The following is a 22,254-nucleotide window of genomic DNA, read 5'->3' as shown; positions in this document are numbered from 1 at the left end:
TGTCTTTTCAGATTCCACAATGATTCTTTAGTTATGGACACCAGCCTACATCACCACACTTTCTATCTTGCTCTTGGTCCTCTCTTTGTAAGTCTCCTTGATTTTAGCACATGTGTTTTATCAGTTGGTTAAAATATTTAGCGAATTCCATGACAGTAACTAAAGCAAGGTTTATAGCAGCACACAAGTACACTACAAATGCATGCTGGGACGGGCAAGCCCTGGGCTCGTGAAGTGAGCACTACTGGAGCGAAACTGGAGCGGGTGAGAAATCCAACGCTACAGACTTTGGGAATCTTGCTCCTTGTTCCAGTCAAATTGGGCACGCTGAGCTCCTTGCTCCGCTCCTTGCTCCGCTCCAGCTCAGCTCCTTGCTCCGCTCCAGCTCCAGCTCAGCTCCTTGCTCCGCTCCAGCTCCAGCTCCAGCTCAGCTCCTTGCTCCGCTCCAGCTCCAGCTCCAGCTCAGCTCCTTGCTCCGCTCCAGCTCCACTCCGCTCACATGCTGTGGTTTCAACCAAGCATACTGCTCTTTTTTTCTGATGACAACATTGAGAATGATCAGAATGACACATTATCAAACCCACATATTTGTATTTCCAATACCCCACTTTACTTACCTCCGAGTTTTATTTAAGTCAGAGTTATGAATGCATTCTTTATTCAAAGCGTCACATTTGCATGACAAGTGTTGCATAATACATTTGTAATGGTCCTTAGCACAGGGCTAATGAGTGATGCAATGTCTTTCTGAATTATCTAGCCAATAGTCTTGTGCTCTGCCCCTGACAACCAAGTGATTAGGCCTTTAGTCTCAATGTCAACATTATTTAATCCACAAATTACTGGCCCACAATGAGAGGAGAGACAGAGAGATGGCATCCAAATCACATTAGAATTTCTCTCTGTAAGCAATTATTGGAGCCAGTGATTGCGATATGGACAATATCTAATGAATATTCCCATGAAGGTATAGAATGAATCTAAGGCCACTGTGCCTGTGTCCCAAATGGGTGTTATTTGGGATGCATTTGTGGCTCATCATAACACATCTAATCTTCTCTGAATGCATCCTAGCCAAATTAGATCACAACTAACAGAAATCATCCTAACTTCTGCTGTGCTGTCCCTCCTCCATCTCAAGACTGCCAACAACGTCAGTCGCCAGATCTGTACTGTGTTATTGTGATACCAGATGGCCATTTTGTGTCATCTTCCTCTGTGGACAGTCTTGTCTGCTGTGATCTCTGCTTTTTGTAATGTGTAGTTGTGTGGCTAGCTGTGTTTGTGGATGGTGGATGAGTAAACAATCTCGTCTTGCCACCAGCTGTTGCGTAAAATGTCAAGTGGTAGTGTTGGGCATCATGCTAGGGAAAGAGCTGAAGGAGCTGTTTGCATTGGCTGTTCGCATTGGCTGTTCAGGCTTGCTCCTCTCTGATTAGACAGAACTGTCCACACATTCTGCCTGGTCTAGACTATACTGGCCTGTCTGAAACATGTACTGTCTGGTGTCACCTACATGTTAACCTCGTCGCCAGGCAACGGGGAGGAAGCCTGGTGTCAGCTACATGTTAACCTCGTCCCCAGGCAACGGGGAGGAAGTCTGGTGTCAGCTACATGTTAACCTCGTCCCCAGGCAACGAGGAGGAAGTCTGGTGTCAGCTACATGTTAACCTCGTCCCCAGGCAACGGGGAGGAAGTCTGGTGTCAGCTACATGTTAACCTCGTCGCCAGGCAACGAGGAGGAAGTCTGGTGTCAGCTGCATGTTAACCTCGTCGCCAGGCAACGGGGAGGAAGTCTGGTGTCAGCTACATGTTAACATCGTCCCCAGGCAACGGGAGGAAGTCTGGTGTCAGCTACATGTTAACCTCGTCCCCAGACAACGAGGAGGAAGTCTGGTGTCAGCTACATGTTAACCTCGTCGCCAGGCAACGAGGAGGAAGTCTGGTGTCAGCTACATGTTAACCTCGTCCCCAGGCAACAGGGAGGAAGCCTGGTGTCAGCTACATGTTAACCTCGTCCCCAGGCAACGGGAAGGAAGCCTGGTGTCAGCTACATGTTAACCTCGTCCCCAGGCAACGAGGAGGAAGTCTGGTGTCACCTACATGTTAACCTCGTCGCCAGGCAACGAGGAGGAAGCCTGGTGTCACCTACATGTTAACCTCGTCCCCAGGCAACGGGAAGGAAGCCTGGTGTCACCTACATGTTAAAGGACCTGAACAGTTATTCTGAAAATTACTTTTTCTCTCATTGCTAACTACCAGGAAGTTTGAAAAGACAGGGTGAGTGGGCAGGGAGCATATATCATGAGCTCGCCTTGACTGACAGTTCTTTGAAACGCCTGTGTCAAGCAACTTGAATGTAGTGAGCAGCAGTGGAGGCTCCTCAGAGGAGGAAGGGGAGGACCATCCTACTCAGTGAATTTCAGAAAAAATTATTAGTGAAACAATGAAAAAGGTATCCTTTTTAGGTACAACTATACTAAATATATTCACATAACTGAGTCACCAAATAACTGATTAAAACATACTGTTTTGCAATGAAGCCTCAACAGCACTCTCTGCGGGGCATCATGGTGTAGCCGAAGGACAGCTATTTTCTATCCTCCCTGGGTACAATGACTTCAATACAAAACCTAGGAAGCTCATGGTTCTCTCCCCCTTCCATAGACTTACACAGTAATTATGACAGCTTCCAGAGGACGTCTTCCAACCTATCAGAGCTCTCGCAGCATGAACTGACATGTTGTCCACCCAATCAAAGGATCAGAGAATTAATCTAGTGCTGAAAGCATAACCTACAGCTAGCTAGCACTGCAGTGCATTAAATGTGGTGAGTAGTTGACTAAAAGAGAGAGAATGACAATAGTTGAACAGTTTTTTACGAATGAATTTCTTCAAAAATGAAGGAGAAGCAGCAGAGAGTGAAGGGAAAAGGTGAGAGGAGGAGAGCATGTAGATGTGAGAAGGAATTATACAACGAGCAAAGTGATGATGCTGTTTGTATGTGGCTGCTATGAACGTGAGCTTTTGTGTGCGGATGATCAGGAGTATATTCATTCTGCCGATTCTGTTGAAAAAATATTTCACAAATGGAACGAAACGCGGATAAACCTACCTGAATTTGTTCAATAGAAACTCTTGTTTGCAACTGTTTGGACTAATGATTACACCCCAGATCAGCTAGATGCAGGCAAGAGAGCGCAAGGCGGTATTGAATATGTCACTGTCTGTCACCTTGATTACTCCTAGTTGTCTCTTGATCTGTGCACCTATGTTATAAACTTTGTCTGGTGTAAGCCCATCACGAGGTTCCTACAACCTAGCCTACGAAAAAGTCTGGTGTAAGCTACATGTTAACCTCGTTCCCAGGCTAGGGGGAGGAAGTCTGGTGCACGAGGCTAGCTACTTTAGACCCCAAGAATGTTTGTCCTCCAGTATATCTGACCTGTACAACTTTCCACATATCTGAGCCAGTTTTTTAGGGTGCAAACATTATTTTCTTTATGTACGTACATTTTTCAGAAGAACATATCAAATGGTTCTTAGTGTTTGCAATTATACATATCACTTTCATTGCACAAACATTACAGAACATTACTTTCAATAGTCAATTGTCCTCTTTTACAACATCTTTCCTTCATCCTAGCATAGAAAGAATAAAATACAAAGGACAGATATATGTTTACGTTGTACTATACATTAATATTAAAATGCAGCACTTGTAGTCGGTACAAAGAGCCAAAGAAAATGACAGCAGTCACATTCTGCATCCCAAATGGCATCCTATTCCCTACATAGTACACTACTTTTGACCAGGTCAAAAGTCAAAAGTAGGTCAAAAGTAGTGCACTACATAGGGAATCGGGTGCAATTTGGGATGCAGAATGTGACTGCTGTCATTTTCTTTGGCTCTTTGTACCGACTACAAGTGCTGCATTTTATATACAGGGTATATACAGGGTCAGTTCTAATACCATATTTATGTGCATGGAGTGATAGAGGTAGATACTGTATGTATGGGGTAAGGTGACTATGCATCAGGATATATGATAAACAGAGTAGCAGCAGCGTACATTTTGATTGTATGTGAGTGTGTATTTGTGTGTGTGTAACCAATGTGAAATGGCTAGTTAGTTAGCGGTGGTGCGCGCTAATAGCGTTTCAATCGGTGACGTCACTCGCTCTGAGACCTGAAGTGGTTGTTCCCCTTGCGCTGCAAGGGCCGCGGCTTTAGTGGAGCAATGGGTAACGATGCTTCGTGGGTGTCAGTTGTTGATGTGTACAAGGGTCCCTGGTTTGAGTCCGATTTGGGGCGAAGAGAGGGACGGAACCTACACTGTTACATTGGTGCCGTGACCCGGATCATTGGTTGCTGCGGAAAAGGAGGAGGTCAAAAGGGGGGTGAGTGTAACCGATGTGAAATGGCTAGTTAGTTAGCGGTGGTGCGCGCTAATAGCGTTTCAATCGGTGACGTCACTCGCTCTGAGACCTGAAGTGGTTGTTCCCCTTGTGTTGCAAGGGCCACGGCTTTTGTGGCGTGATGGGTAACGATGCTTCGTGGGTGTCAGTTGTTGATGTGTGCAAGGGTCCCTGGTTCGAGCCCAGGTTGGGGCGAAGAGGGGGACGGAACCTACACTGTTACATATAGAGTCAGTATAAGTTATGTGTGTGTTGGAGTGTCAGTGTGTGTGCATATGTAGAATCCTGTGAGTGTGCATAGAGACAGTAAAAACTAAAAATTCAAGGGTCAACTCAGATAGTCTGTGTAGCCATTCTGTTAGCTATTCAGCAGTCTTATTGCTTGGGGATAGAAGCTGGTCAGGAGCTTGTTGGTGTCAGACTTGATGCACCGATACCGCTTGCCGTGCGGAAGCAGAGAGAACAGTCAATGGCTTGGGTGGTTAGAGACTTTAACGATTTTCCGGGCCTTCTTTTCACACCGCCTGATATAGAGGTCCTGCATGACATGGAGTTTGGCCCCAGTGATGTACTGGGCTGTCCTCACCACCCTCTGTAGCATTGCTGTTGCCATATCAAGCATTGATGCAGCCAGTCAAGATGCTCTCAGTGGTGCAGCTGCAGAATTTTTTGAGGATTTGAGGGCCCATGCCAAAGCTTTTCAACTTCCTGAGAGGGAAGAGGCTCTGTCGCGCCTTCTTTAAGACTGTACGCGTGTGAATGGACCATTTTAAATCCTTAGTGATTTGGACACCGAGGAACTTGAAGCTCTCGACCCGCTCCACTGCAGACCCCCCACCCCCCCATTTTCTGCAGTCCACAATCAGCTCCTTGGTCTTATTTTTGATTAGGGAAGCGGCGAACCTTCACTGTAAGGAAAACGTTCGTGATGCATTTCCTTATGAAGCTGGTGACAGAGGTGGTTAACTTGTCGATGTTTTCGGCGGAGTCTCGGAACATATTCCAATCAGTGCTAGCAAAGCAGTCCTGATGACCATTTCTAAACGGAGCGAGACACAGGTACTTCCTGTTTTAGCTTCTTCTTGTAAACAGGAAGCAGGAGTACAGAGTCATGATATGATTAATGGTCTAGGACTTCTACAAAGATTCAGTAAAAAAAAAAGGACCATATGCATTTCAAGTAAAATAACAACCCAATGTTCATCTCCCAGGACAAATTAGCTAGCAACAGCAAGCTAGCTAAATGTCTATGAATGTTTAACGTGTGTTTCGACATACCCCCAAATGTATATTGTTGGTTCACAATTGGTTTTGGTACTTTAACCAGCGTGTCATGATTTTGTTTGTTGTGGATTGACAAAATCCACACCTAACATCTTTCCTTCATCCTAGCATATAAGAATAAAATAGAAAGGACAGATATGTTTACGCTGTACTATACATTAATATTACAATGCAACACTTGTAGTCAGTACAAAGAGCCAAAGAAAATGACAGCAGTCACAGGCTAAAGCAGTCATATATAAGGAAAGTACATGTCATTTTGTTATTTGGGTGAACTGTTTTTTTTATGCTTTAAAGGGGCATTGAAGTGAAATTATATTTCCACATTATGAGGTTGAAATAACACTATGAAATTGTGAAAAAGATTTTTGTGTAAGCGCTGTTTGAAAATGCCTGGAATTTCAGGATGTTCAGGTGGGATGGAACTTTTGGCCCACGTCATGAAGTCACAACTAGATCAGAGTTATTTTCAGTAAATAAACACAGTTATTTATTAGACATATAGTGATGATTTATAGTGATGCATGTGGACTTGAACTGTACTTCATATGAGCTGTATCCTCACTAAAGGCGGTTTGGCTGTAAATGAAGCCCGCATCCCTCCTACAGTCCCCAGATCTGAGTAAACCATCTGAGTCATCCCAACAAGATTAACAGTATTTATTCTAACATTGATGACTGAGCTCAGCCAGACAGCCAGACAGGGAGATCAATCTACACCAGATCAGTGGCTTAGTTCTCCTCTTCTTCATCTTCTCTCAAATTGTTTGCATTTCAAATGTCACCCTCTTTCCTTTTATAGTGCACTCCTTTTAACCAAAAACCTATGGGCCCTTGTCAAAAATAGTGCACTATGTAGGGAATAGGGTGCCATTTGAGATGCAGCGTTGAACTTACAATACGTTGAGACTGACTGACAGAATTTGCTCTCATAATATCTGAGATAATCTAGTCAACACCTCGTTCACGTATTAATTCATCTCGTCCTCCATCCGGCTCCGTATATGCGGTAGAAATTATGCCTGTGGACGAGGTTACATTTGAATACCTGCTATAACAGTGATTTAAAAACAGGCAAAGTAGCACTTATTGATTTGTTTTGTATTTTGAACATTCATTACATCACCTTTTACGTTCATCACTTTTATGATGGCCTAGTTAATTCCTGCAAATGAGCCTGAAAAGTTCCAGGTTGACCGGAGACTCCAGTGGCTACAGAGAAGTATAAAGTACCACTTTGTAGTACCAGAGGAGTATATAGGACCAGTTTATAGTACCAGAGGGATATTTAACCTTTATTTAACTAGGCAAGTCAATATATATACACACAGGTCATTGTCACACAGGATATATAGTACCAGTTTATGTAATAGCCAGTAGACAGCCATGCTACGTTGGGCAAGGCTTGTATAGTGCCATCATCTGGATGCCCCCCTTATCTTCAATATCAGCAGTCAATGCCTGGTCCTCAGAGGTCAAGACCTGGTCATCGGAGGTCAAGACCTGGTCCTCGGAGGTCAAGAGCTGGTCCTCAGAGGTCAAGAGCTGGTCCTCAGAGGTCAAGAGCTGGTCCTCAGAGGTCAAGAGCTGGTCCTCAGAGGTCAAGAGCTGGTCATCAGGTCTCACATCTATATCATAGGCCTCTGAGCTGGTGAGATCACTGGCCCTGGGGGCGGGGCCATCCTCACAGGCCCCTACTGCAGGGGTATCCCCATGGGCGGAGTTACTAGACTTGTGGGAGGAGCTCTGAGAGTTGGTGGGACTGAGCTGCACAGCAGTGGTGTCCTGCGGCGTGTGCTCGCTCGTCTCCATCTCAAATGCGACGCCGGCCCCTATCCGTGTCCGACCCCAGCTCTCGTCCCCCTTGGCCTTGCCGGCATTGTAGGTTGGTGGCCGCCGCCCACACACACAGCACGCTCCAAAAAAGGATAGGGCCACCAGTAGGAGGAGGGGCCCGATGACGATGGGTGGGTTGCTGGTGGGGATGAAGGACTTGAAAGCGAAGGCCCCCACCAGGGTGATGTTGATGCCCGCAAGCATAATGCACAGGCCACAGGCGCAGCACAGGGCCGGGGAGGGGAGACTCTGGGGCCGTTTCCCGAATAACGTTTTGGGCCCCGAGCTCTTATCGGGAAGGACCATCTCTCCAGGCTTTATGTTGTATACTGTCTAATTCAGATATTTTTGGGATTGCATATTACTGAATTATTTTATGGTGTCAGCTAAAATACAATTTAATAGTCTTGATTAATGACAACATAATCCAGCCCAAATGCAGGACAGGTCTGAGTTTTCTCTGCCCTACAAGAGATAGACAGAAGAGTCAGATGATGTGTTCCTGTCATAGACATAGGTTTTCTACAAAATAGATCATTGTCACACAGGTCTAAAGGCAACTGACATTGAGGGAGAAAAGCTGATGCATTATGTATACATGACGAGTTATAAATGCTACAGACTAGATAAATCAACGGTATTATTATCTTCAGCTCTGCAACATATTGATGTTTCTTGTTTCTTGTCTTCTGTTCAGATATATATGTTCCTAAGTACACAATGAACAAGTACACTGGCTTCTGATATGCAAGCAGCCGATCATTTACATTTTCAAGAGGTATTGGTCTTAAATTACATGGTTAAAAGTGTATTAGACTACATAAATATACGTCTTAGACTGACACATAGCCAATAAACTGGAGCATTTTGACACATTAGGTTACCCTGATAAAACAATAAAAATATCAGTACTATTACAGGAGTTATTTCATTTAAATTGTCGTTTAAAAATCAACGTATATTCTAAAATCACTGACTGGCATTGGACAATTCATTCAGAACAGAAAATATAAATATTCTATCTGTGATGAAAAGAAATACGTCACGGACAGCGATTGCTTTTACTTACATGTGATGAGTCCCATAGTTCACAACACAACACTATTCCCTTCGGGTGCCTCTCATTTATATCGAGTCGTGGACTTTCCATGACACTCTCTCGGGAGCTCGCTCACCCAAGCAGGTGGAATACGACAGAGGAAAAGAGGAGAGCGCTCATGAGTGTCGTGCATGGTTAACCACTAGGGGCGCCATATGAGCGTCATTCACTGATGAACACAGCGAGACGAACGGATGAACAAACCAACACAGACAAGTGTATTTAAACAAATAAAATAAAAAAGGGATTAGAGATATCTGTAGAAATTGATTATGAAAGCAAATTATATTTTTTGGGCAGGAATTGAAAGAGCCCAATATGTATTATGGGGATAGTTATTGTTCATTTTGATTATTAATTAAGCAAATGCTTTGGATATAATCAAACTATGATAGAATCACTGTGAAATTTTGCTTGCTTAGAAAACCATCCAGACATATAGCCCAGATAAACTGTACCACTCTTTGTTCTGAACTACCCACAATGCAACAAAGCATGATTCTGAACTACCATCCCATACACAGTGGTATAAAGTACTTAACTAAATACTTTAAAGTACTAGTAGGATTTTGGGAAATGTGTACTTTACTATTTCTATTTTTGAGAACTTTTACTTCACTACATTCCTAAAGAAAAGAATGTACTTTTTACTTCATACATTTTCCCTGACACCCAAAAGTACTCGTTACATGTTGAATGCTTAGCGGGACAGGAAAATGGTCTAATTCACTCACTTATCAAGAGAACGGGGTCATCCTTGCTACCTCTGATCTGGCAGACTCACTAAACACAAATGCATCGCTTGTAAATGTCTGAGTGTTGGAGCATACCCCTGGCTTACTGTACATTTTTAAAAGAAGAAAATCGTTCCGTCTGCTTTGCTTAAAATAAGGAATTTTAAATGTACTTTTACTTTTGATACTTAAGTACACTGCTCAAAAAAATAAAGGGAACACTTAAACAACACAATGTAACTCCAAGTCAATCACACTTCTGTGAAATCAAACTGTCCACTTAGGAAGCAACACTGATTGACAATAAATTTCACATGCTGTTGTGCAAATGGAATAGACAACAGGTGGAAATTATAGGCAATTAGCAAGACACCCCCAATAAAGGAGTGGTTCTGCAGGTGGAGACCACAGACCACTTCTCAGTTCCTATGCTTCCTGGCTGATGTTTTGGTCACTTTTTGAATGCTGGCGGTGCTTTCACTCTAGTGGTAGCATGAGACGGAGTCTACAACCCACACAAGTGGCTCAGGTAGTGCAGCTCATCCAGGATGGCACATCAATGCGAGCTGTGGCAAGAAGGTTTGCTGTGTCTGTCAGCGTAGTGTCCAGAGCATGGAGGCGCTACCGGCAGACAGGCCAGTACATCAGGAGACGTGGAGGAGGCCGTAGGAGGGCAACAACCCAGCAGCAGGACCGCTACCTCCGCCTTTGTGCAAGGAGGAGCAGGAGGAGCACTGCCAGAGCCCTGCAAAATGACCTCCAGCAGGCCACAATTGTGCATGTGTCTGCTCAAATGGTCAGAGACAGACTCCATGAGGGTGGTATGAGGGCCCGACGTCCACACGTGGGGGTTGTGCTTACAGCCCAACACCGTGCAGGACGTTTGGCATTTGCCAGAGAACACCAAGATTGGCAAATTCGCCACTGGCGCCCTGTGCTCTTCACAGATGAAAGCAGGTTCACACTGAGCACATGTGACAGACCTGACAGAGTCTGGAGACGCCGTGGAGAACGTTCTGCTGCCTGCAACATCCTCCAGCATGACCGGTTTGGCGGTGGGTCAGTCATGATGTGGGGTGGCATTTCTTTGGGGGGGCCGCACAGCCCTCCATGTGCTCGCCAGAGGTAGCCTGACTGCCATTAGGTACCGAGATGAGACCCTCAGACCCCTTGTGAGACCATATGCTGGTGCGGTTGGCCCTGGGTTCCTCCTAATGCAAGACAATGCTAGACCTCATGTGGCTGGAGTGTGTCAGCAGTTCCTGCAAGAGGAAGGCATTGATGCTATGGACTGGCCCGCCCGTTCCCCAGACCTGAATCCAATTGAGCACATCTGGGACATCATGTCTCGCTCCATCCACCAACGCCACGTTGCACCACAGACTGTCCAGGAGTTGGCGGATGCTTTAGTCCAGGTCTGGGAGGAGATCCCTCAGGAGACCATCCGCCACCTCATCAGGAGCATGCCCAGGCGTTGTAGGGAGCTCATACAGGCACGTGGAGGCCACACACACTACTGAGCCTCATTTTGACTCGTTTTAAGGACATTACATCAAAGTTGGATCAGCCTGTAGTGTGGTTTTCCACTTTAATTTTGAGTGTGACTCCAAATCCAGACCTCCATTGGTTGATAAATTGGATTTCCATTGATTATTTTTGTGTGATTTTGTTGTCAGCACATTCAACTATTATTTCATTCATTCAGATCTAGGATGTGTTATTTTAGTGTTCCCTTTATTTTTTTGAGCAGTATATATTTTAGCAATTATATTTGCTTTTGATACTTCAGTATATTTAGAACTAAATACTACTTTTTTTACTCAAGTAGCATTTTACTGAGTGACTTTCACTTGAGGAACTTTCTATTAAGGTATCTATACTTTTACTCAAGTATGACAATTGGGTACTTTTCCACCACTGCAACAAAGCACGATTCTGAACTATCCACCCAACATACAGTGCAACAAAGCATGATTCATGTCTTTCTTTCCAGCTTGTGTGTATATCCCCCTCGTTGATGGCATAACATTTTACTAGACGCTCTTATCCAAAGCTACTCCCTGCGGGAATTGAACCCACAACCCTAGTGTTGCAAGCGCCATGCTCTACCAACTGAGCTACACGGGACCATAAGTGTCTGCTCGTACATCTTCACTGTTACCTTCTTCCTTTAGGCGCTCTAGACCAACCCCCTTCCTCCTCTCTTCAGTGTGGTCAGGTGAATCACAATCATCCTTGTCCCCATTTCATTCAAACTCTACAATAGGCAACTGGTGAGTGATGGGCCCGAAATAAACCCATTCAATCAGTTCTTCCAGCCATAAACGGAGCAGTCTCTGTTTATGTACTCACACTGAACCTAGAAGAACAGTCAACTAACTTGTTACATGATGTCAGAGTTCTGCCTAGAAGTCAGAGAAAGAAGAATTTCATAAGAAATGGGTTTTATTGGGAAAACAGCATACCACAGGGACTATTGATGTGCAACATTGTAACATAGGTTATAAGGTATTTAGTTGTATAGCTTATGCGAATTAATATATCTTATCCCATCTGATTTGAGTTTAGTGTATGTATCCCAAATGGCACCCTATTCCCTATGTAGTGCCCTAGGGTGCCATTTGGGACAGAGCCAGCCACTTGCATAAGGCCTTAATGAGAGTGAGAGGGCTTTACCATAGCCACTGGGAGATACCTAATGTGTTGCACCCTCTCTGACAGCGAGTCCGTGGCCGCTTAGGAAGGCCCCTTAGTTGCTATAGCGATGGAGTATCCATGGCAACCGGGGGAGATCCAGGTATTGGGTACAAGCCATTTTACATACTAATTTAATGTGACATGCTGGCATTCACAGTCGTCACAAGTTATTTCTATCAGTCTATGGTTTCTTTGGCACACTTTTTCAGATACATTTGCTGACAAACCAACCAACAATACACAAACAAAACAATTACTAAAAAAACTGATATAAAACTATAATTCCCTTTCCGCCACAGAAAGGTATCTTTATCATGGCATCCCCTCTGGAATATAGAATATATAAAAAAAAAATAAAGTTATGGACGTTTAAAAAAAACAATACAATATTAAAAAACAAAAAAGACATTTCCAGATTTCTAAAATCACTTAAACGGATTCTAACAATATCCTGTGAAGTGTGAATAGCCAAAACAGTAATTAATTCACGTAAAAAGAAAGCTCCAGGTTATTAGTGGTATGACTGAAAATAAGTTAAACACATTTGAAGCAAGCAATGGCAGAATGGTCCTGTAATCATTTTGAAAAAATGTGCAAAGACGTCATACAAATTCTAGCTTGGAACCCAGATCTGTTTGTGCCATCATGTCAACTCTTTCTAATGTCATGTTTTGCATGACATTGAGTGAGAACATAACACAAACAAACTGGAAACCAGGCTAGTGCAATTCTGGTTTCTGAGGTAATCCTTATAGTTTATCAATACTTCAAATATGTTTGAAATAAAAATACTGATGAAATGCAGTCATTTCAAATAATCTCAAAATACATATGACGAGTGAGTTATTCCAAAGTATAGAAGTGATCCAGGAAGCTGATGTTTCGATAAGGAGATAGGAAATGGAATTTCAGGGTCATTAAAATAATAAAATGCTTCACATCTTCAAAATGCTTTTCAAATTAATAACACACTCTCAAATCATTCAGTAACCCACCTTCCACAAGCACAATGTCTTAAAAGTTCTAGGCCAAACACTCACACTCAACATACTGTAGATATCGACCCATCTGTCAATAATAGGGCCCCAGAATGCTTACTAGGATAATCAAGGACAGTCCATTCCCTGAATACCAGGCCATTATTGGGTTGCAGAATTCTCAAAACATTCCAAAAATTCCCAGTTAGGTCAGAAATCCTGCATGAAAAATTTGAGGATGGATGCTTCTTCCCTGCTGGTTCCAGAAATCCTACAACTGGGATTTCTGGAAAAACCAGGACATTTTGGGAAAGTTTTGAAACCCTCCTCACAGCCTATGTATGACCAGCCCTAAAAACAGCATTACCAAGTGTCTGAAAAGTAATGCTCTACTTTTTCAGCATTCAGTAACTATAAATAAATGCCAAAACCTTTTCACAGCTTGACCAACACAACGTAAATTAAAATGTTTTTTAAAATTAAAAGGATTTTTACAATAAGACAGGCTAGCTACATGTACTGTATGTGTATTAAATGCCCCATGCGGACATCAAGAATCCATTCCTAATGGAAATAACCATGCAATTAAGTATAGCTAGCATAAAGCAACCATCACTAGCAGTCTTAACCATAGAAAAATAATCACTAGAACAGGCTTAGACCCATTCTAATGACTTTATTTCTGTCATCTTAATATGGGATTGCGGTCTGAATAGACTGAGGTTATTATCAAATGCAGGAAATTACCTCAACCCAAACTAATCACTGAAACCAGACTCAGCAATCGATACAAAGCTGGGACTAAGTGTGTTAGCTTAGTAGAGGATAAAAGTGCTTCCCTTTGTGCTCCTGTCTCTCTGTTTCTAGGTGATAAGAAGACCACTGGCCATGACGAGAGCTTGGACAATGATGCTACCAACCTGTGAAGCTACACAGGAGTCTGCTGCCAATGGCAGCTATCGTCCATCTCAGATGGTGTGACATGGTAAACACCACGTAGAGAGGAAGAGCAGGGGGGAAGAGAGACTAGCACCAGGATGGAGGGAACAGAGTAAAAACAAAAGAGGGGAAGGCACACAGAGCCTGGCAGCAGTTCTAAGGCTGACATCGTTAAATCAGAGAATCTGACCCTGTAGGGATCTTAGAAGCACACGACTATATTAGAAGGATAAACCAGGTGCGAGGGAACCCCCGAGCCTGCAGTAGCACCAAAACGGGGTCTTCCTGGGGTTAAACCAGGAGCTGGTCAGGTGACGAGAGTGTCGAGGTTGTCGTCATCAGCAGGCAGGAAGTCCTGGGTGGTGCGCTGAGCGTTGGACTGCGCCCGTCTGCGAGCCAGCCGGGAGTTGGAGGGGGGCGAGAGCCTCATGGAGGTCACAATGGTGGTGACTACTTCCTCCTGCTCCTCGTCGTGCTGCGACAGCTGGCGGTTGAAGGCGATGGCGTCGGCGGCAAACTGGGTCAGGTCTTTGGTGCTGCTGTTCCTGCAGAGAACGAGCAGACGATCAGTCAGGGATTGATCAAATTATAGATCACACGTTTAGCTCTAGGAGACATACACTCAATTTGTCAGGCACACTCCTAAATCTAATTTTGTCTGATGTTTTCAGGCCTCAAAATGTCAAGTTGAGTCCATTATGCTACTTTAGAGGTCTGGAAAACAAACTTTGATTTTGAAGTGTAACGTCCCTTCAACGACTGACTTTATTAGCCATCTGCCTGTCTTATAACAGAAGAAATTAGCTGTAATGTACGGCACATTCTGTGAAATGAGCACTGAGTGAATTACCTTTGGAGGAAGTGTGGGGTTGGGAGACCTCTCTCTGGTGCATTCTAGGGGAAAATAAATAACACATTTAAATAAGATATAAGAGGAAAACAGAATCCATTTATTTTAATTGTACCCTTTCCTTCACAGATATACAGTTTGGAGGAAATGTACTGGTGAAAACAAGCCCACTGGTTTCTTGGATGTCTCTTTCACACATTCAGCCTTCTTAGATCAGTGTAGAATAGACAAGGCAAGAAAGCCACTTTAGAATATTAACATCCACCGGAACAACATATAAAGTAAAGACCTGGGTTCATATACTGTTCAGGGTATTTCAATTGATTTCAAAAGTAATTTGGAACTTAAGTATTTGGATATTTTTTATTTGAAACAAGTAGTATTGGAATGTATTTGGAAACGCTTGTTTAGTAATGACATGTATGTATTTTTTTTAATACTCAAATACACAGTATTTATACAAATAATTAAATTCCCATGCATTTGAACCAGGTCTGTTCGGTATTTGAAATTATGTATTTTCAAATACTTATTTCAAAATAGTAGGCCATTTACAGGAAATTATTTGAAAATACTTTCAATAGAAGTAGGTGATTCGAGCCACATTATTAGAAAATACTGAAATACACAAATAAGTATTCTATAACAAATAATAGACATGTATTTGAACCCAGGTGTGGTATGTTATGACCATACACCCACACAGTGGACAGAAGGGTTAGGAAATTGACACTCACCCCCTGCACCCAGGAGTGCTGCAGGACCTGGGCAGCACTGAGGCGGAGGGTGGCATCCCGCACCAGCAGCCTGGAGATGAGGTCCTTGGCCTGGGCAGAGATGTGGGCCCAGTCCCTCTCTGGGAACTCATACTGGCCATCCTGGATGTTCTCAAACAGATTCTTCTGCAGGGGTGGGACACAACATATTAAAGGGAAAATCATGAATAGTGAAATATTTTGGGCATTCACTTATGACATGAATCAGTCATTAAACATGGTTATAAATAATTAGAAATAGTTTCTAAATTACTATAAGTGCTTATGAATTATAATGGTTATAACACCAATAAATGCATGACAGATTTTTAAAATAATTTTTTTATAATCGGTCTCGAAGGTCCAGAGTTTGTGTTCCTTCGAGACGGATTAAAATAAATTGTGCTGTAGATGTCTAAGGTGAACTGGGGGTTTGAGGAAGACTGGTGATGACTTGTGTACCTGGCAGGTGCGGCAGGTCTCTCCACGGTCCCAGCCACAGTCAGTCCCACAATGACCAGTGAAGGGGGGGCTGCCACTGAGCAGAATATAGAGGATGACCCCCAGGCTCCAGAGGTCACAACGCTTGTCGTAGAATGATGCCTCGTCTGTGAACACCTCCACCACCTCTGGAGCCATGTACTCTGCCGAGCCACACTGAGGTGGGGAAACCAAACACCGTGAGGACATATGTCAAATCAAATTTGATTTAAAAGTGCATTTAAAATCGCAACACTCTTTACAGTAAAAGTAAAAAATGTGCACTCAGGGACAATTAAGACATTGCCAGACGAACAGACAGACACAAATATCAGGGTTAGAGATAGGTTCAGGTTGTGGTATTTACCGGTGTGGTGAGCTCTGGAGTGGTGATCGGAATACAGGCACTGCTAAGCTTCACTCCACTGCCCAAGTCAAAGTCACAGATTTTCACCGGAGACACCTGCAGAGTAAGAGAAAAATAGCAGGCATTCACTAGCTATATCCACAATAACTGTTTGGCAAACATGACATTTTCTACAGAAAACGTATGTTGTTGTTCCGTAGCACATTGGGGGAAACAAAGGTTACCTGGTCAGTAGACTCACACAGGATGTTCTCTGGCTTTAGGTCCCGGTGGGCGATACCTGTAGAACAGAGAATGTTCACGAGGAAACAATCACACTGTAATTCTATACAGGCACAGCCCCATGTGCAGGGGTCCTACCTTTGTTGTGGAGGAAGTGGAGAGCTTTGGAGATGTCCCTGACCACACGGCTGGCCTCCAGCTCATCAAAGTGCTTACGGTTCTGGATGTGAGTCAGGATGGAGCCTGTATGGGTAAAGAGGAGAGCTTTCAGGAGCAGAGAGGGGAGAGCTTTCAGGAGCAGAGAGGGGAGAGCTTTCAGGAGCAGAGAGGGGAGAGCTTTCAGGAGCAGAGAGGGGAGAGCTTTCAGAGAAACACCTAATAGTTTCATGTAACCTGGGTCATGTTCATTAGGCCACAAAGCACCACCATGTTTTGCAACAGAAAACATTGTTTTTATTGGACAAGTTCAGTTATAGCAGTATCTCCAAAGTTGACTTTTTTCTTCCATTTTGTGCATAATGAACACGACCCAGCTTCACCCTCACAAAAGTGGGATAATATGGTAAAAACAAGAAGACATACCTCCGCGCAACTTCTCAAACACCAAGTAGAAGCAGGAGTCATCTTCAAAAAACTGAATTAGTTCCAGAATGTTCCTGAAAATGTTAATAGGAAGACATTAGTGGGTGACATTTGTTTTTGTAATTATCATTTAACCTTCAGAAGTTTAACTTTGTAGAGTGAAAGAGCACACACTTGTTCCCCTGGCACTGGTAAAGGGTCTCCACTTCACGGAAGACGCGGCTGCGACTGTGCCCCGCATTCTTCTCAATGATCTGAAACAAAACAAAATGGACACGGGTATCAGTGAGTGAAGAAAGCTTAGTCACAGAACAATGAGCCTGATGTATACATTTTAAGCACCCAGTTGGCATTTCCACTCACAACAAAATATGTTGATGAGAGGAAGCCCACTGGCCAGCAGTGGGAAAAGATGGAATCAGATGGATCTTGGCTGACATTCTGCACATTTTCTCATCAATGAAACATTTGATCTCAATACAGTTTTCTGTTCCCAAAACTAGAATCTGTTAGGAACAGAGTGGACTAAGTTTCGTAGACTTTACCCTTTCCCAAAGTTTCTAAAAATGACGTTGTCTAGGAGTCCAAGGGAGAATTGAGCTATTGCACAAGCGCACTTTACAGGCGTTCCCTAACAGAAATATGCAACTACATGCTAGAATGCACCAATAAGATCTCATTAGCTCGTGCTCTGCCCACTATGATTAACTTGCTCCCATTGGAAACGGCAGGCTGTAGGTCTATCTTGGATTAGATATAGAAATCATTGGCTTAGTGGGTGGTATACGTGCACATCTGTAAAAAAAAGATGTTCCAGGTGTTGGATCAGAGAGGACAACGTAGAACAAAAAGCTAATCGGCACACTGGTATAACGCTTAACTGTTTAATAGGACAATGTTTGGACCACAAACTGGGTAAAGAAAACACTGTTTGGGGTCGAAACAGCATCAGTGAGTGACTAATTATACTTTAACTACCCTGGAATGACAATAAAAGCTTTGAGTGTGATGTATGACATTCATCACAAGTCCCATATGTCCTCTGGTCAAAAGTAGTGCCCTAAATAGGGAACCGTTTCATACGCAGCCTCTGACTCACCTTCACAGCATATTCATTCCCATTCTGAAGATTGATGCATCCTTGGACCTTTGCATATGCACCCTGACCCAGCATTTCATCTGTCAGTTTGTACAGGTCTGGAGAAAAGAGAAGCACACAAAAGCCTGTCTCTGGTATCTATGGTGTGGGTGCATTTATTAAAACCCTAGATTTTGAATGACATGAGTGATTGGACATTTGACATGCTTGTCTGATTTATGTGCAACATGATTACCGTTGAAGTTTCCTGTAAAGCTGTCTGTTGCTCTTGACCTCCTTTTCTTCTTCTTTGGTTTGGCTGAGTTTGGAATGCTTACTGGCTGGGTGGCTTCCATTGGTTTGGCTGAGTCTGGAATGCTTACGGGCTGGATGGCTTCCATTGGTTTGGCTGAGTCTGGGACGCTTACTGGCTGGCTACCTTCCACCTCTGTATAAACAAGTTGACTGTTAATTCACGTCAACCACAGTTATGTTGTAAAATATTGCTTGAATCGCAAAGTGTTTTCAACGTGCATACTGACTAACATCTACTGACTATGTGCCAATCAACAAAAATAAATGTTTTCTTAAATTGTGAATGATTGTTTAAAACTGTGACACATTGATAGATCCTTGAATGGATTAACTATGTGCCAATGTGAAAGCAAAGAAATTATTGCTTAAAACCTCTTGGGGCTAGGGGGCAGTATTTTCACGGCCGGATGAAAAACGTACCCAATTTAAACAGGTTACTACTCTGGCCCAGAAAATAGAATATGCATATTATTAGTATATTTGGATATTTGGATAGAAAAAACTGTTTGAATGGTGTCTGTGAGTATAACAGAACTCATATGGCAGGCAAAAACCTGAGAAAAATTGAATCAGGAAGTGGGAGAAATTAGAAATGTAGTTTTTCTTTTGAATCCCTTGAAAAACTACAGTGACATTGGATTTACGTTGCACCTCCTAACTCTTCCATTGGCTGTCAACAATCTTTAGGAACTGGTTTCCTCCGTCACCTGTTACCGGGCAGAAAATTGTGGCTCAGTCAATCAGTGGCCAGTCTGAGGACAGGTGTCTCGTGACGTGCATGCACGTGACTTTGCTGTTTGTTATTATTCTTCTGGGATGAATACCTATTGCCCGGTTGTAAAATTATCGCAATTTTACGTTAAAAAATACCCTAATGGATTGATTGTAAACATCGTTTGACATGTTTCTACAAACGGTAATGGAACTTTTGAACATTTCGTCTATGGATTTGCGTCCACGCCACATGGCATTGTAAAGTGTTCTGGATGGGTCAACAAAACGGACGAATTTGGACATAAATGATGGACTTTGCAGAACAAATGAAAATTTCTTGTGGAAGTGGGTGCCCTTCCGAGTGCATTCCGCCGAAGATCAGCAAAGGTAAGAAAATATTTCGAACATATTTTTAGAGATTTGTGGACGCCGTGGTTGTAGGCTAACTGTATAGCTTGCATTGAATTCTAAGTTCTGTACTCAGAATATTGAACAATGTGCTTTTTCCGTAAAGTTATTTTGAAATCTGACAAAGTGGTTGCATAAAGGAGTATATTATCTCTAATTCTTTAAATAATTGTTATAAATTCTGTCAACGTTTATGAGTTCTTCTGTAAATGAATGTGCCTATTCACCGGTAGTTATGGGGAGAAAACATTGTCTAACATGATGTCCTAGGAGTGTCATCTGATGAAGATTATCAAAGGTTAGTGCTTAATTTTAGCTGTATATCTGGTTTTGTGATGGCTATCCGTGCTTGGAAAATGGCTTTTTTTTGCTACGGTGCTATCCTAAAATAATCTAATGTTTTGCTTTCATCGTAAAGCCTTTTTGAAATCGGACAATGTGATTGGATTAACGAGTAGAGTATCTTTAAAATGCCCTATAATACTTGAATTTTAAGATAATTTTTTTTAAATGTCGCGCCGTGCTATCTCACTGGTTGTTGTCCAACCAATCCCGTTAACGGGATTATATCTCGAAGGGGGTCCTCAAGAGGTAGTGTGTGCAATGTGTATACCGACTAACATGTAGGACTGCTATGTGCCAATAGCAGACAGTGAGAAGAAGCTGGTTGTGGAGCTGAGTCAGTATCCACAAAGCATCGGAGTAGGAGTGCTGATCTAAGATCAGTCCATATAATCTTATTCGTTATGATCGAAAAGGCAAAACTGATCCTAGATCAGCACCTCTACTCTGAGATGCTTTGTTGATAGGGCCCTGGTCAGAGGCCTGAGGTGCAGTACCTGGAGGGTCCTTTGAGAGGCGCTGTCTCTCTGTGGCAGTGGGGGGCACCACATTCTGCTGTCCCCCACAGCTGTCTCCTACTGGGCCAAGGGCCAGAGAGTTACTCTGTAACTGAGAGAGAGAGTGGGAGGGAAAGTGTGAAAGTGAGAGCAGAGCCAGAGAGATCAGGCGGTGAAGAGGGACAGAAAGAACAAGAAGCACAGTGTGTCACTTTTGTTCTTAAAGTACCAGTGCAGTCCTAAACAAACAGCCCCAAAACAAACATTCAAATCTACTGATATGGAATATTCTAGATAAAATAGCAATACAGTATAATTAGAACCAAGCTTCTGGTTTAAAACAAGGTTATCTTCCCCTGTGGCAGCCTGCCAATAGGGTACACTGATATGCAACCCTGGATGTTCCCAAACACACTTTCACGTCCAGTGATAGCATAGGCATATTTGTACTGAAAATGATGCAACATATCCGATTTAACGCCAAGATAAGCATAATTGCTGGCAGTCTGGTACTACTAGAAGCTACTCTTATCTGAGTAACAGGAAAAGTTAAGAGAAGTAACAAGTGTGACAAAACCGCAAGCTATGACAAGTTTGTAAAATAGCTAGTTAGCTAGCTATTTCTGACAGCAATATTGAGTTACCTGGAGAGAGTGCTGGAAGGCTTTCAACTCTGCCACCCTGCTCTGCCTCACCATATCTGCCAACTGAAAAATAATGAAACATTTCAGATAGCTAGCACGTTTTCGAGTAACTAGTGAGTACAGTAATGTCATGTCGGCGGGGGGCAGAAACAGGGAGAGAATATTCAAAGTTACACAAAGAAATTCCATCAGTGATGTGATGTTTTCATTTGAACACACATTCCTTTTCTTACACACATATGCAGGGCGGTGTTTTGTAACGTTGGTGTTTATCTGCTAGTTGTAGGCTATGTCAAACCTATCTGGATAATTGTGTGAGTTATTGAGTCATTCCAACAACAACAAAAAAACTCAGCTCCAAATATGCTGGTGAAAGCAGCCACGACTTGGTCGTGCCAGACTGGAGGCGGCAAAAATACTGCTAGTTAGCTAACGTTCAATCAGTCAACAAAAGCAGGCTATGCAATCACACACAGTAGCTAGCTAACTATAGTAAAGATACTCGTAAGGTTATAACAGGTCGACCTTATTAGCTGTCGAGTTAGTTAGAAAACCCTATATCAGCTCAGAGTCATAACGATGTTCTGAAAATAATTGTATCATATGAGTTTGTTATGAAAAGCCAAAGCAAATCAATTTGCGCTAGCTACCTACAGTACATAGTTAGCTAGCAAGCTGGATAACATTAAGTATTTTAAGTTGGCTAGTTACTATGTCACCTATTCCGTCTTGCTAATGACGTTATGAATTACTGACGATATTTAAAACAAATAAAAATAATAATAATAATCTATCTAACCTGGAGTCTGGGTCCAAATAGGCCGAAATCCTCCTCCAGCGCCTCCGTCATCCTGTGGATTTTGCGGTGGACAACAGAGTGAAACCAGTTAGTGACGTAAGGCGCTAAACGCAGAGCCCCCGCCTCTTGCCTGTCCTGTAGTTTACTCATTGGACGAAAAGAATAAGCCACTAGGACGTCAGCTATTGCAAAACAACTTCCCCTATTTCATAACAG

The 22,254-nt window shown here is 43.0% G+C and overlaps 2 protein-coding genes across 2 annotated transcripts; both read right to left on the bottom strand.

Annotated features, from left to right (window-relative positions):
• Nucleotides 1–7,066: 7,066 nt before the first annotated feature.
• Nucleotides 7,067–7,845, bottom strand: LOC115151257 (transmembrane protein 275-like). The gene has a single exon (XM_029695212.1). The coding sequence runs from the start codon at nt 7,843–7,845 to the stop codon at nt 7,093–7,095; it is 753 nt and encodes a 250-aa protein (XP_029551072.1). The 3' UTR covers nt 7,067–7,092.
• Nucleotides 7,846–12,186: 4,341 nt separating this feature from the next.
• mknk1 (MAPK interacting serine/threonine kinase 1) lies at nt 12,187–22,125 on the bottom strand. The gene is made up of 14 exons (XM_029695621.1): nt 22,039–22,125; nt 21,240–21,302; nt 20,596–20,707; nt 18,576–18,767; nt 18,341–18,438; nt 17,416–17,495; nt 17,242–17,315; nt 16,798–16,902; nt 16,662–16,717; nt 16,438–16,533; nt 16,053–16,247; nt 15,573–15,737; nt 14,836–14,879; nt 12,187–14,530 (listed from the first exon to the last, which is right to left on the bottom strand). Exons 1-14 carry the CDS (start codon nt 22,087–22,089, stop codon nt 14,293–14,295), a joined length of 1,569 nt encoding a protein of 522 aa, XP_029551481.1. The 5' UTR covers nt 22,090–22,125; the 3' UTR covers nt 12,187–14,292.
• Nucleotides 22,126–22,254: the final 129 nt, after the last annotated feature.

The sequence above is a fragment of the Salmo trutta genome, chromosome 17 (genome assembly GCF_901001165.1).
Source record: "Salmo trutta chromosome 17, fSalTru1.1, whole genome shotgun sequence".
Classification (NCBI taxonomy): domain Eukaryota; kingdom Metazoa; phylum Chordata; class Actinopteri; order Salmoniformes; family Salmonidae; genus Salmo; species Salmo trutta.
Note: the sequence above shows the minus strand (reverse complement) of the source record. Positions and strands in the feature narration are given on the sequence as shown.

What these genes read in the sequence shown, in the direction of transcription:
- LOC115151257 (XM_029695212.1), bottom strand. Translation starts at nt 7,845, where the DNA reads ATGGTCCTTCCCGATAAGAGCTCGGGGCCCAAAACGTTATTCGGGAAA.
- mknk1 (XM_029695621.1), bottom strand. Translation starts at nt 22,089, where the DNA reads ATGACGGAGGCGCTGGAGGAGGATTTCGGCCTATTTGGACCCAGACTC. An exon ending in CCTCTCAAAGGACCCTCCAG is followed by an intron (nt 18,768 to 20,595) that starts GTACTGCACCTC and finishes TTGTTTATACAG; the next exon opens with AGGTGGAAGGTAGCCAGCCA. An exon ending in CCACTTCCTCCACAACAAAG is followed by an intron (nt 16,718 to 16,797) that starts GTAGGACCCCTG and finishes TCTGTTCTACAG; the next exon opens with GTATCGCCCACCGGGACCTA.